Raw genomic sequence first — 13,453 nt, forward strand, 5'->3', positions numbered from 1 at the left:
GCTCTGCACAGACTGAGACCACAAACACAACAGCAGCTCTGCACAGGATAGACCACAAGCACAACAGCAGCTCTGCACAGGATAGACCACAAACACAACAGCAGCTCTGCACAGGATAGACCACAAGCACAACAGCAGCTCTGCACAGGATAGACCACAAACACAACAGCAGCTCTGCACAGGATAGACCACAAACACAACAGCAGCTCTGCACAGACTGATACCACAAGCACAACAGCAGCTCTGCACAGGATAGACCACAAACACAACAGCAGCTCTGCACAGGATAGACCACAAGCACAACAGCAGCTCTGCACAGGATAGACCACAAGCACAACAGCAGCTCTGCACAGGATAGACCACAAACACAACAGCAGCTCTGCACAGGATAGACCACAAACACAACAGCAGCTCTGCACAGACTGATACCACAAGCACAACAGCAGCTCTGCACAGGATAGACCACAAACACAACAGCAGCTCTGCACAGGATAGACCACAAACACAACAGCAGCTCTGCACAGACTGAGACCACAAACACAACAGCAGCTCTGCACAGACTGAGACCACAAACACAACAGCAGCTCTGCACAGACTGAGACCACAAACACAACAGCAGCTCTGCACAGGATAGACCACAAGCACAACAGCAGCTCTGCACAGGATAGACCACAAGCACAACAGCAGCTCTGCACAGACTGAGACCACAAACACAACAGCAGCTCTGCACAGGATAGACCACAAGCACAACAGCAGCTCTGCACAGACTGATACCACAAGCACAACAGCAGCTTACATTCAGTAAGACCACTTCCATTGAAATGAAATCACCACTGTGTTCATTTCTGATACAGTGAGACCGCTTCCATTGAAATGAAATCACCACTGTGTTCATTTCTGATACAGTGAGACCGCTTCCATTGAAATGAAATCACCACTGTGTTCATTTCTGATACAGTGAGACCACTTCCATTGAAATGAAATCACCACTGTGTTCAAGTTTTTTTCTAACTTTACTTTGAAAAGAAATTATCATTTTAATGAAGTCATGGAAACAGAATTGATTGAGTTTCTTTTAGTATTCCATAGTGATTGATAGATGACATGGTGGCTGTATCAGTCCAGAGATGATAGATAAAGAGAAGGAGATGGAAACCTTTTATTGGACTAATTAAACAATAACTAATCACAAGCTTTCAAGGTGAACGTAATAAAGAGAGCCACCTCAGAATGTAAACATCAATCTCTCTTTCCAACTTTCACCTGAAGAGACCTTCGAGGTCTTGAAATCTTATAATTAATTATTAAGTTAGTCCAATACATGGTATCAATCTCCTTCTCTTTGTCTTTTACTGTATTACACTTTGCTGTGCTGTATTACACTTTCCTGTGCTGTATTACACTTTCCTGTGCTGTATTACACTTTGCTGTGCTGTATTACACTTTCCTGTGCTGAAGTACACTTTCCTGTGCTGTATTACACTTTGCTGTGCTGTATTACACTTTGTTGTGCTGTATCACACCTTGCTGTGCTGTATCACACTTTGCTGTGCTGTATTACACTTTCCTGTGCTGTATCACACTTTGCTGTGCTGTATTACACCTTCCTGTGCTGTATTACACTTTGTTGTGCTGTATTACACTTTGCTGTGCTGTATTACACTTTCCTGTGCTGTATTACACTTTCCTGTGCTGTATTACACTTTGCTGTGCTGTATTACACTTCCCTGTGCTGTATTACACTTTGTTGTGCTGTATTACACTTTGCTGTGCTGTATTACACTTCCCTGTGCTGTATTACACTTTACTGTGCTGTATTACACTTTGCTGTGCTGTATTACACTTTCCTGTGCTGTATTACACTTCCCTGTGCTGTATTACACTTTGCTGTGCTGTATTACACTTTCCTGTGCTGTATTACACTTTCCTGTGCTGTATTACACTTTGCTGTGCTTTTATTATGGGACACTTTTGTAAAGGTATCAAATATACTCTCATTTTTAGGTTTCAATAAATAATCCATGAATAATAATCCATATTTTTATATAATTTTAGCTTTTAAAATAAAAATTAAAATATAATCTTATGGATTGTTTGAAAACAGAAATGCACGTGCTTTTTCTTAAATTTTGTATCATTATGTATGATGGATATTCCAATATCTCAGTGATATAGATTGAGGCAGGATAGCCTCCCAGTCCTGATCTCCCTGCAGAGCTCAGCACCTCTGCTCCTGTATAAACCTTGCTGTGTGAATCTGCACTGTGCAGCTCTGTATAAACCCTGCTGTGTGAATCTGCACTGTGCAGCTCTGTATAAACCCTGCTGTGTGAATCTGCACTGTGCAGCTCTGTATAAACCCTGCTGTGTGAATCTGCACTGTGCAGCTCTGTATAAACCCTGCTGTGTGAATCTGCACTGTGCAGCTCTGTATAAACCCTGCTGTGTGAATCTGCACTGTGCAGCTCTGTATAAACCCTGCTGTGTGAATCTGCACTGTGCAGCTCTGTATAAACCCTGCTGTGTGAATCTGCACTGTGCTCAGTAGCTCTGTATAAACCCTGCTGTGTGAATCTGCACTGTGCAGCTCTGTATAAACCCTGCTGTGTGAATCTGCACTGTGCAGCTCTGTATAAACCCTGCTGTGTGAATCTGCACTGTGCAGCTCTGTATAAACCCTGCTGTGTGAATCTGCACTGTGCAGCTCTGTATAAACCCTGCTGTGTGAATCTGCACTGTGCTCAGTAGCTCTGTATAAACCCTGCTGTGTGAATATGCACTGTGCAGCTCTGTATAAACCCTGCTGTGTGAATCTGCACTGTGCAGCTCTGTATAAACCCTGCTGTGTGAATCTGCACTGACCTGCACGGAATCCCCTTGGGGGGGGAGGGGGAAGGTGCTCCGAGACCCAGGAAGTGCGAGACAGACAATCCCGGAATCTTTCCTTCCAGCCACGAGCTGGATGCAGGAATACTGGGACCTGGACCCTGCGCTATGCACAGGGAGGCTGCTGCCAGTAATCTCTCCACTTCTCTCTCCCTTTTTCTTGTTTTCTTCCTCTCTTTCTCAGTGCATACCTGTAGAGTCTGTGCTGCCCGATTCCTTTGTTTCCAAACACTCCCTCTCTCCTTCTCTCTCTCCACTCCTCCCTCTCTTTCTCTCTCTCTCGACTCCTCCCTCTCTCTACCTGTCTTCACTCCTCCCTCCCACCTGTATCTTGACCCCTCCCTTTTCTCTCTCTCTGCTCCTCTCTCTCTTTTCTTTCTCTCTCTACTCCTCCCTCTCTTTTTTCTTTCTTTTTCAAAACAGTTCAGTTTTAATTCAAATAGCGTTTATTGGCAATGCAAAAAATACAAGTATTGTCAAAGTTATGGTTACTCCCTCTCCCTCTCCCTCTCCCTCTCCCTCTCCCTCTCCCTCTCCCTCTCCCTCTCTCTCTTCTGTCTATTCAATAGTAAAATCACACAGACTCTGCCCTGCAGTCATGCTCAGTATTGCAATGTAGTTCTTCTGGGTGTAATTCTAGTTTAGCCATCTGTGCACTCTGATTTCTATCTATCTATCTATCTATCTCTCTTTCTCTCTTCCGTATTCTCGCACACACTTTCTCTCTTTTTTCCTGTCAGTGTGTCACGGGTTGTGTGAGTGAGGGGGGGGGGGGGGGGGAGGTTGTGAAAAGAGGAACCTCGATCACAATAAACTCACTTCAGCAGGAAATTAAACCCTGGCTGTGTCTCACTGGCTACTCTAATCACACTGCACCCCCCCCCCCCCCTCTCCTGCAGGGGGCAGCGTGGAGTGGTGTGGAGCAGCTTGACCCCTGACCTCTATCTCTCAGATCTCCCTGACAATATTACAGAGCGTGTAAACAAAGAGTGATGTCATCACCGCAGACACTGTGAGCTGGCAGGTGTGTGTTTAAACATTCAGGTTCTGCAACTCTGAGAAGAGGCACTACAATGAGAGAGAGAGAGCATGTGTGTGTGTGTGTGTGAGTGTGTGAGTGTGTGTGTGTGTGTGTCAGTGTGTGTGTGTGTGTGTGTCAGTGTGTGTGTGTGTGTCAGTGTGTGTGTGTGTGTGAGTGTGTGTGTGTGTGTGAGTGTGTGTGTGTCAGTGTGTGTGTGTGTGTGTGTGTTTAAACATTCAGGTTCTGCAACTCTGAGGAGAGGCACTACAATGAGAGAGAGAGTGTGTGTGTGTCAGTGTGTGTGTGTCAGTGTGTGTGTGTGTGTGTGAGTGTGTGTGTGTCAGTGTATGAGTGTGTGTGTGTCAGTGTGTGTGTCAGTGTATCAGTGTGTGTGTGTGTGTGTGTGTGTCAGTGTGAGTGTGTGTGTGTCAGTGTGTGTGTCAGTGTGTGTGTGTGTGTGTGTGTGTGTGTGTGAGTGTGAGTGTGTGTGTGTCAGTGTGTGTGTCAGTGTGTGTGTGTGTGTGTGTCTGTGTGAGTGTGTGTGTGTCAGTGTGTGTGAGTGTGTGTGTGTGTCTGTGTGAGTGTGTGAGTGTGTGTGTGTGTCAGTGTGTGTGAGTGTGTGTGTGTGTGTCAGTGTGTGTGTCAGTGTGTGTGTCTGTGTGTGTCTGTGTGTCAGTGTGTGTTTCATGGTTACCACGTATTACCCAGCCACTGACAAACCTATTGAAGAACAACATTTGGCACTAAGTTAGTCAGCTAGTTGTTAAAATCCATTCTTTCTTATTAGCACTGGCAATATTATCACTGCCCTGCCACCATTTAACAGATCAAACCAAGGCTCTACAATCATATCAGAAGGGCAGTGAAGCTAACTGTATCACAACTGGGCAAGCGGCTCTCTGAAGTGTGACAATCTGTTCACACCAAACAACTGAAGAGCCCCCACCCCACACACGTGCTAGTGCCTCCCCACAGCATCTCCCTCCCTGACTCACACTCACACTGACACACTGACACACACACACTGACACACACACACTGATACACTGACACACACACACTGACACACACACACTGACACACTGACACACACACACACTGATACACACACACCGACACACACACACTGACACACACACTCTGACACACACACACTGACACACACTCACACACTGACACGCTGACACACACACACACACACTCACACACTGACACTCACACACTGACACACACACACTGACACACACACACTCATACACTGACACATACACACACACACTCACACACACACACACTGACACACTCACACTCTGACACACACACACACTGACACACACACACACTAACACTCACACACACACACACAGACACTCACACACACACACACACACACAGCTAGAAATGAATTTGCAAACAGACTTAATAAAGAGCCCCTGAGAAGACACTTCTTCACACAGGTGGTGAGGGGATGGAATGGGCTGCTTAGTCATGTTGTTGAGACAGATACACTGGGATCATTTAAGGCCCAATTTGACAAGGTTTTGAGATTAGAGTAAAAATTTGGCCACAGTTATTATTATTTTTTTTTTTTTTAATATTCCAGAGTTTTCTTTACCCAATCAGATGCCTGTGTTGGTGTTTAATTGTTTTTCATTAACCAATCAAATCAGAGGAAGCCAAACTCCCTGGCTAAATGTCAAGGGCCTCAGAGACTGACAGAGGAAGGGGGTGGTGAACGAGGTTACACACAAACAGGAAGTGGGTATTAATAGAGCTGAGCACAGGAAGTCGTTTCCTGTGTTTGTTCCTGATGGACAGGTGATTCCTGTCTGAGTCAGAGACACCAACACGCGAGTGAGTGACTTCCAAACCTTCAACATGCGAGCGAGAGACTTCCAAACCTTCAACATGCGAGCGAGTGACTTCCAAACCTTCAACATGCGAGCGAGCGACTTCCAAACCTTCAACATGTGAGCGAGCGACTTCCAAACCTTCAACATGCGAGCGAGCGACTTCCAAACCTTCAACATGCGAGCGAACGAGCGACTTCCAAACCTTCAACATACGAGCGAGCGAGCGACTTCCAAACCTTCAACATGCGAGCGAGCGACTTCCAAACCTTCAACATGCGAGCGAGCGACTTCCAAACCTTCAACATACGAGCAAGCGACTTCCAAACCTTCAACATGCGAGCGAGCGACTTCCAAACCTTCAACATGCGAGCGAGCGACTTCCAAACCTTCAACATGCGAGCGAGCGACTTCCAAACCTTCAACATGCGAGTGAGTGACTTCCAAACCTTCAACATGCGAGCGAGCGACTTCCAAACCTTCAACATGCGAGCGAGAGACTTCCAAACCTTCAACATGCGAGCGAGAGACTTCCAAACCTTCAACATGCGAGCGAGCGAGCGACTTCCAAACCTTCAACATGCGAGCGAGCGACTTCCAAACCTTCAACATGCGAGCGAGTGACTTCCAAACCTTCAACATGCGAGCGAGCGACTTCCAAACCTTCAACATGCGAGCGAGAGACTTCCAAACCTTCAACATGCGAGCGAGAGACTTCCAAACCTTCAACATGCGAGCGAGCGAGCGACTTCCAAACCTTCAACATGCGAGTGAGCGACTTCCAAACCTTCAACACGCGAGCGAGCGACTTCCAAACCTTCAACATGCGAGCGAGAGACTTCCAAACCTTCAACATGCGAGCGAGCGAGCGACTTCCAAACCTTCAACATGCGAGCGAGCGACTTCCAAACCTTCAACATGCGAGCGAGCGACTTCCAAACCTTCAACATGCGAGCAAGCGACTTCCAAACCTTCAACATGCGAGCGAGCGACTTCCAAACCTTCAACATGCGAGCGAGAGATTTCCAAACCTTCAACATGCGAGCGAGCGACTTCCAAACCTTCAACATGTGAGCGAGTGACTTCCAAACCTTCAACATGCGAGTGAGCGACTTCCAAACCTTCAACATGCGAGCGAGCGACTTCCAAACCTTCAACATGCGAGCGAGCGACTTCCAAACCTTCAACATGCGAGCGAGCGAGCGAGTTCCAAACCTTCAACATGCGAGTGAGCGAGCGAGTTCCAAACCTTCAACATGCGAGTGAGCGACTTCCAAACCTTCAACACTACATTTCAGCAGTAGTGCCTTCATCAGTGTTATTGAAACTAAACTGAGTCAAGCAGACTCACATTAACACTACTGAAGGCCTGGTCTAGTCTCTATACTTCTCCCTCAGACCCGCTGTGCTCTATAACCCGTCTCTGCTGTACGTACCTGCGGCGATGCTGCATGCTGGGATGAGTGTGAGGCGGTGATGTCATCATTCTGGGAGGCTGTGGTTTTGTCGTCTGGGTCGCGGGGTCGGAAGCTGCTCAGGGTCACACTAGGCTCCTCCCCCCCAGGCAGGTCCAAACCACTATAATAAATTCCACGGGGGAGCATGGTCCAAACCAACCATTCATAGAAACGTGGGGGGGGGGGGCAGAGAGATGGAGAGACCCAAACACACACACACACACACACACACACACACACAGACTCAGACACAAAGACACAGACAGGCACAATCAATCAATTAGTACAATCACAGTCATGGACTATTGCTTGCACTGAATAAATTCATTCACAAACTGAAAAATCAAAAAAAAAAAAAAATAGAAAACCAAAGTAAAGTTTCTATAAGAGAACAACTATTCTACGTTTTATTAAATAAAATAATTTAAATATGTAATTATAAAAAATAGAAAGCAGATGTATTTTCACAACTTTGGTGCTTATATTAGTAAAATAAATGAACCCAGGAACTCATCTATCAAACCAAGCTGTTAAATCCTCCAGTGTTACTGTTCATAAATATCAACGACTTTCAATAAACAGACGTTATGTGGAAAGAATATCAGAATTATTGACTAAAATCAAAAAAGCATTGGAGTTTTCAATAATAACTATATTTATATGTATATATATATACAAATTGGCTCACTTCATATGTATACAAACCACTAGAAACTATTCCACTTGGATTCCCTTCAATGAAGCCACATGAGTTCCACTGTTAATAACTTTTACTCCTGGGGTACCAGGAGTAACAGGAATGGAAGTATTCAGTCAAACTAATTCAATCCAATAAACGTTTCACCAAACAGCGTCTGGCATCACCCTGAACTGCAACAACACAGTGATGGTCACTCTACCATTCAAACACTCACTCACACTCACACACAGCGACTCACTCTCTCACACACTCACTCACACTCACACACAGCGACTCACTCTCACACACTCACTCACACACACAGCGACTCACTCTCACACACTCACACACAGCGACTCACTCTCTCACACACTCACACACAGCGACTCACTCTCTCACACACTCACACACAGCGACTCACTCTCACACACTCACACACAGCGACTCACTCTCTCACACACTCACACTCACACACAGTGACTCACTCTCTCACAAACTCACACACAGTGACTCACTCTCTCACACACTCACTCACACTAAGCAAGACAGCCTCTTTAAGGGTGTTTAAATTGACACTCCTGTTTTCAGACAGACAGACAGACGGACAGACAAGCTTTAATATATATAGGTGTGTCTTTGAAACTCAGGTGCAGATTAAATAAGTAGCATCACACAGACAGACAGACAGACAGACAGACAGACAGACAGACAGACCACACCAGTATCTCTCCATTCCCCTCTTTCTCCATCCCTCGCTCCCTCTCCACCTCTTTTTAATCATGGGTTAGATGTCCAATCCGATCATGTCTAGCTTGTAAGTCCAATCCATGTCTGTTCAAGTTCTTGTGAAGACGGGGTGCTGTGAGGTCTGTACCCCTCAGAGTTCCACGGGGTGCTGTGAGGTCTGTACCCCTCAGAGTTCCATGCAGCCTCCCTGCTTTTGATCAGTGAGTCTCCAGTTCAGTGGAGTGACAGACAGGCAGACAGACAGACTTGATCCAATTGTATTCCTCTTCCAGTAATGGTGAGGACAGACCCTGTAACACACAAGCCAAGAAACATTGTGTTCATATCACACTGTGCAAAACAGCATGACAGGACTTGCTCTTATTGTATTACTTGTATTGTAACACTTGAAATGTATTTGCTTACGATTGTAAGTCGGCCTGGATAAGGGCGTCTGCTAAGAAATAAATAATAATAATAATAATAATAATAATAATAATACAGACACCATGCTGGGGAGCTGCTGTAGTTCTGTACGGGGTTTATAGTGTTAATTAGTATCTTTATGTGAGCATTGCCAAGCACAAACGAAGACACACACACAAAGGCTATGCAAATACTGTAACCAAAACACTCCTAGTTTTGCATTGCGCTCCCCTCCCTCCCTGCTGTAAAGATGCAAAAATTAAACAAAAATGTTCAACAGAAGAGATGAATTTATAAACCAGAAAGAAAGAACAAGACAGCATGCAAAGAAAGGAGGAGGGAGGGGAGAGAGAGGGAGAGGGAAAAGGAGAGGGGGAGGAAGGGAGGAGAGCGAGAGGGGGCAACCTCTTCATTAGGAACTCCTTTTCCTAATAAAATGGCCACTCCCTGTGTAGCGATGAGACTGGAGCTAATCTACTACACAGGGTGGCCTGCTGTCTGTTTGTCTGTCACTGATACAGTAGCATTGCTGTGCAGTACCGTAGAACATTATCATCACCAGACAGACAGTGAGCTAGCTGCCCGACCCACTGCAGGACTATCAGAACAGAATCAGTCCTGAGAGATAAAAGTGGCTTCATATGAGCAACTGGGTGAGCAAGAGGTCTGTGAAGTGTAGGGCAGAGAGGAGAGGGGAGAGGGGACTGAGAGAGGAAAGAGAGGGGAGAGGAAAGAGGGGAGTGAGAGAGGAGAGAGGGGAGAGGAGAGAGAGGAGGGAGGAGGGATGGGAGAGGAGAGGAAGAGAGAAAAGGGAGGGGAGAGGAGAGGAAGAGAGAAAAGGGAGGGGAGAGGAGAGGGGAGACAGCACAGGAGACAGGGGAATATAGAGGGGAGAGAGGAAGGGGGGAGAGGAAAGGCAAGAGATCAGAGGAGACAGGGGAATGGAGAGGGGAGACAGAGGAGGGAGGGGAGGGGAGAGCAGACGGGAGAGAGAGGAGAGGGGACAGGAGAGGGGAGAGAGCAGAAGAGACAGGGGAATGGAGAGGGGAAAGAGGAGAGAGGGGAGAGGAGAGGGGATAGAGAGGAGAAGGGACAGGAGAGGGGAGAGAGCAGAAGAGACAGGGGAATGGAGAGGGGAGAGAGGAGAGAGGGGACAGGAGACAGGCGAATGGAGAGGGGCGAGAGAGGAGAGACAGCAGAGGAGACAGGGGAATGGAGAGGGGTGAGAGGAGGGAGGGGAGAGGAGAGGAGAGAGCAGAGGAGACAGGGGAATGGAGAGGGGAGAGAGAGGAGAGAGGGGAGAGGAGAGAGGAGGGAGGGGAGAGGAGAGGGGAAGTCTGAGTCTCTGGACACTGACAATGAGAAAGAAACAAAAAAGGAAGTACAAAAATAGCAGGAAATTGGCTATTTCTGTAGAACTCAACTTCCTGTCTCTGTGCGTGTGTTTGTTTAAGAGAGAGAGATAGGGGCGAGGGAGGAGAGGGAGAGATCAAGGGAGAGGAAGGGAGGGAGTAGGTCTGTGTGAGACGGAGAAACAGGGAGAGAAGAGATAGGGACAGGAAAGAACAAAAGATCCTATCTATGCAAACGATCCCTCTATCTCTCTATCTGTATCATGCTAGGATAGGTCACGGAAAAGCTTTAGAAATAAACACTAAATAAATACACACTTAGGATCAAGACTTTCATTTCTGTCACTAAACTTACTTTTGTTACATTACAACTGTTTTCAATAAAAGTAATCTACAAATGAATCGAATAAACTATTACAACACCAATACAACACTAATAATAATAATAATAATAATAATAATAATCTCTTGGTGTACCTGTCTCCTGTTCGGTCGGCAGTTCTGCAACTCGACAGGTGTATTCCCTTTTTTATACAGGTGAGTCTGACTCTCTCAAGGCAGGTGTAACAATCTCAACCAATAGGAAAGCGCAACGTCACTCTACCGACTCTAACTACAGCACGGATGGTGAGCAGGGCTTAGAATGGCGAAAGCATCAGCAGTGACGCTCTGCATTGTTCGAATTCGGTACCCGGACTTTCAATAACAACAAAACGCAAAAACAAACCTTGTATTTTATTTATTAGTGTGTTATTTTACACGTGTGTTCACGTGTATTTACAGTACAGCTACTAGGCGATACTGTACATATACATTCGAGTGTGTGTGTGCGTGTGCGTGTGCGTGTGCGTGTGGAGCCGTACAGCAGTACATTAACTAATCGAGGTCTAACTAGCCGCCGGTATCAATAAAGCACCCGTGATGAGACCAGCTATGCGTGTACACACACGCACACGCACACACACACACACACACACGCACATTTTTTTTTTTTTAAAGATCCAAAGTAAATGACAGTGACATTACCGTATTCCGTTTAGCTGCCGTGCGAGTCTCTGTGTGTTTGAAATAAAACCAGATCCATGCGCTGCAATACTCCCGTCTCTGCATGCAGGGGTCTTACTTCAACCTTCATGCGCTTCTTAAACGAAAACCAAATCATACATTATGCAGCTTCTTTAGAACTACACATGCGCAGATCCGGGTTCCCCTTCCTTCCTGTGATCTTTAGTGTTTAAGTATTTGTTTGAATCCCTTTTCACAAGACGTCCTTTCCTCGGTCGATAGCAGGCAGGCTACCCAGACAGACTCCGGTAGTACAGTCGTGCGCTACTGTACTGTGCGTCTGTCCGCAGACTCGCTGTCATCAGAATACAGCAGTGACGCGACGTCACTCACACTGACACACACACGCACACACACACACACACACAGCACCTTGTCAGACCCGGCCGGCCGCTGCTTAGCTACAGTATGCTATTATAAGCAGCGACTCAGCTTGACTTCATGCAAAGAAAGCACAAGGATGGCGTGAAAACCCGGAATGGAGTTTTATAGGGTATATTCTTTACCGCTTATCAAGACTCCAGTCCAGTTGTGTGTGTGTGTGTGTGTGTGTGTGTCTATATATATATATATATATATATATATATATATATATATATATATATATATATATATATATATGTATATATATGTATATATATTCAAAACCATAGCTATCAAAGCAATGAAAATGTAACACGACCCTTATAAAAGTTTCTCACAGTAAAAGTACAACATATCAAAATACATGTCAAAGTTATAACCATGAAAAAAAAACTCAAATTACCGTCCAAAATAATGAGGTACACTTGTATAAGGTTATATCCAGATAATATAATAACTAATAAAAAAATAACATTACAATGTATATATATATATATATATATATATATATATATATATATATATATATATATATATATATATATGAAACAAAAACACATCTTCATTGTGAAAAAAAAACTGTCAAGTTATAAAGTGCCCAGCCATTTAAAGTAGAGATATCAAAAACACAAGCCAAGTTTCAAGAAACCATTGGGGCAACCTTGCCCAGCACCAAGCAAACAGACACAACTGTCAAAGAGGTGGGGGCCAAGGTTGCCCCAATGGTTTCATCTAACTTGGCTTGTGTTTCTCACGCTGCTTAGAACAAACATGTCACAGGGGAGTGTCACTCGCACGCTCCTTCTAGTGTCACAACCACCCTCTAAAGACCTGTTACTGAAGGGACAGTGCAGATAAACCTGCCATCAAGTATGGCTCTATTAGTGTTATTGCATTATTATTATTATTATTATTATTATTATTATTATTATTATTATTATTATTATTATTATTATTATTGCTGGTACTGCAGCGCTATATCAAATTCATCTTTGCAAGTAACTCTGTAAACTGGTCAGCGAACACAGCCTGCGCTGACCATACTTCTCGTTCTGGGAATTACAAGCAGCTGGACTCTGATGTATCTCACTATTCATATTCCATACTTAAATACCGCTGTCATGTTAAACGGGGTACTCTAATGTATACGCTTGGAGTTATCGTTGCTGGAGTATCGATGTGGATGTTGGGTACCCCTCTGAAACCCCTTGGCACTCTACCTGCTTGTACTGTATCGTTATCCTTCAAGATTTGCACAATGCATTATTTTTGTAACGCTACTAAAGACTTGCTGTTGTCCCCTTTACTTGAGCCACGGGACCCACTGGCCGCTCAGATAAGGGGCCCGAGACAAAACAATTAGGGCAACCTCCAGATCAAGCAAATAGCACAACTGGAAAACTTGCGTGAAAAACACAAGCCAAGTTAGTAAGGGGGGCAACCTTGACCCCCACCGTGTTCCTCTCGATATAGATATATAATTTGTACTTCTGCATCATTCTTGTTGATCCAGTCCGGGTTTTGCATGTTGCTGTGGGTGATAGCAGCGAGCGACTCTATTGAAGGAAGTGACCAACCTAATATTGTACAATAGCCAGATATCCTGTTGGAAGCTCAGCAGTACCTCA

At 45.2% G+C, this 13,453-nt stretch overlaps 1 protein-coding gene across 3 annotated transcripts in view; it reads right to left on the bottom strand.

Annotated features, from left to right (window-relative positions):
- Positions 1-11,850, bottom strand: part of LOC117962680 (ral guanine nucleotide dissociation stimulator-like 2) — a 44,914-nt gene extending 33,064 nt beyond the window's left edge. Inside the window, exons 1-2 of one of the 3 annotated variants that reach the window (XM_059010723.1) lie at positions 11,424-11,850; positions 7,194-8,930 (exon numbers count right to left, since the gene is read on the bottom strand). In XM_059010723.1, coding sequence (XP_058866706.1) covers positions 7,194-7,361 — 168 coding nt within the window. In that variant the 5' untranslated portion in view covers positions 7,362-8,930; positions 11,424-11,850. Of the gene's footprint in view, positions 1-2,862; positions 3,335-7,193; positions 8,931-11,423 lie in introns of those variants that run through there. The other 2 variants (XM_059010722.1, XM_059010724.1) reach the window with 2 other exon arrangements.
- Between the last annotated feature and the right edge of the window lie 1,603 nt (positions 11,851-13,453).

The sequence above is a fragment of the Acipenser ruthenus genome, chromosome 41 (genome assembly GCF_902713425.1).
Source record: "Acipenser ruthenus chromosome 41, fAciRut3.2 maternal haplotype, whole genome shotgun sequence".
Classification (NCBI taxonomy): domain Eukaryota; kingdom Metazoa; phylum Chordata; class Actinopteri; order Acipenseriformes; family Acipenseridae; genus Acipenser; species Acipenser ruthenus.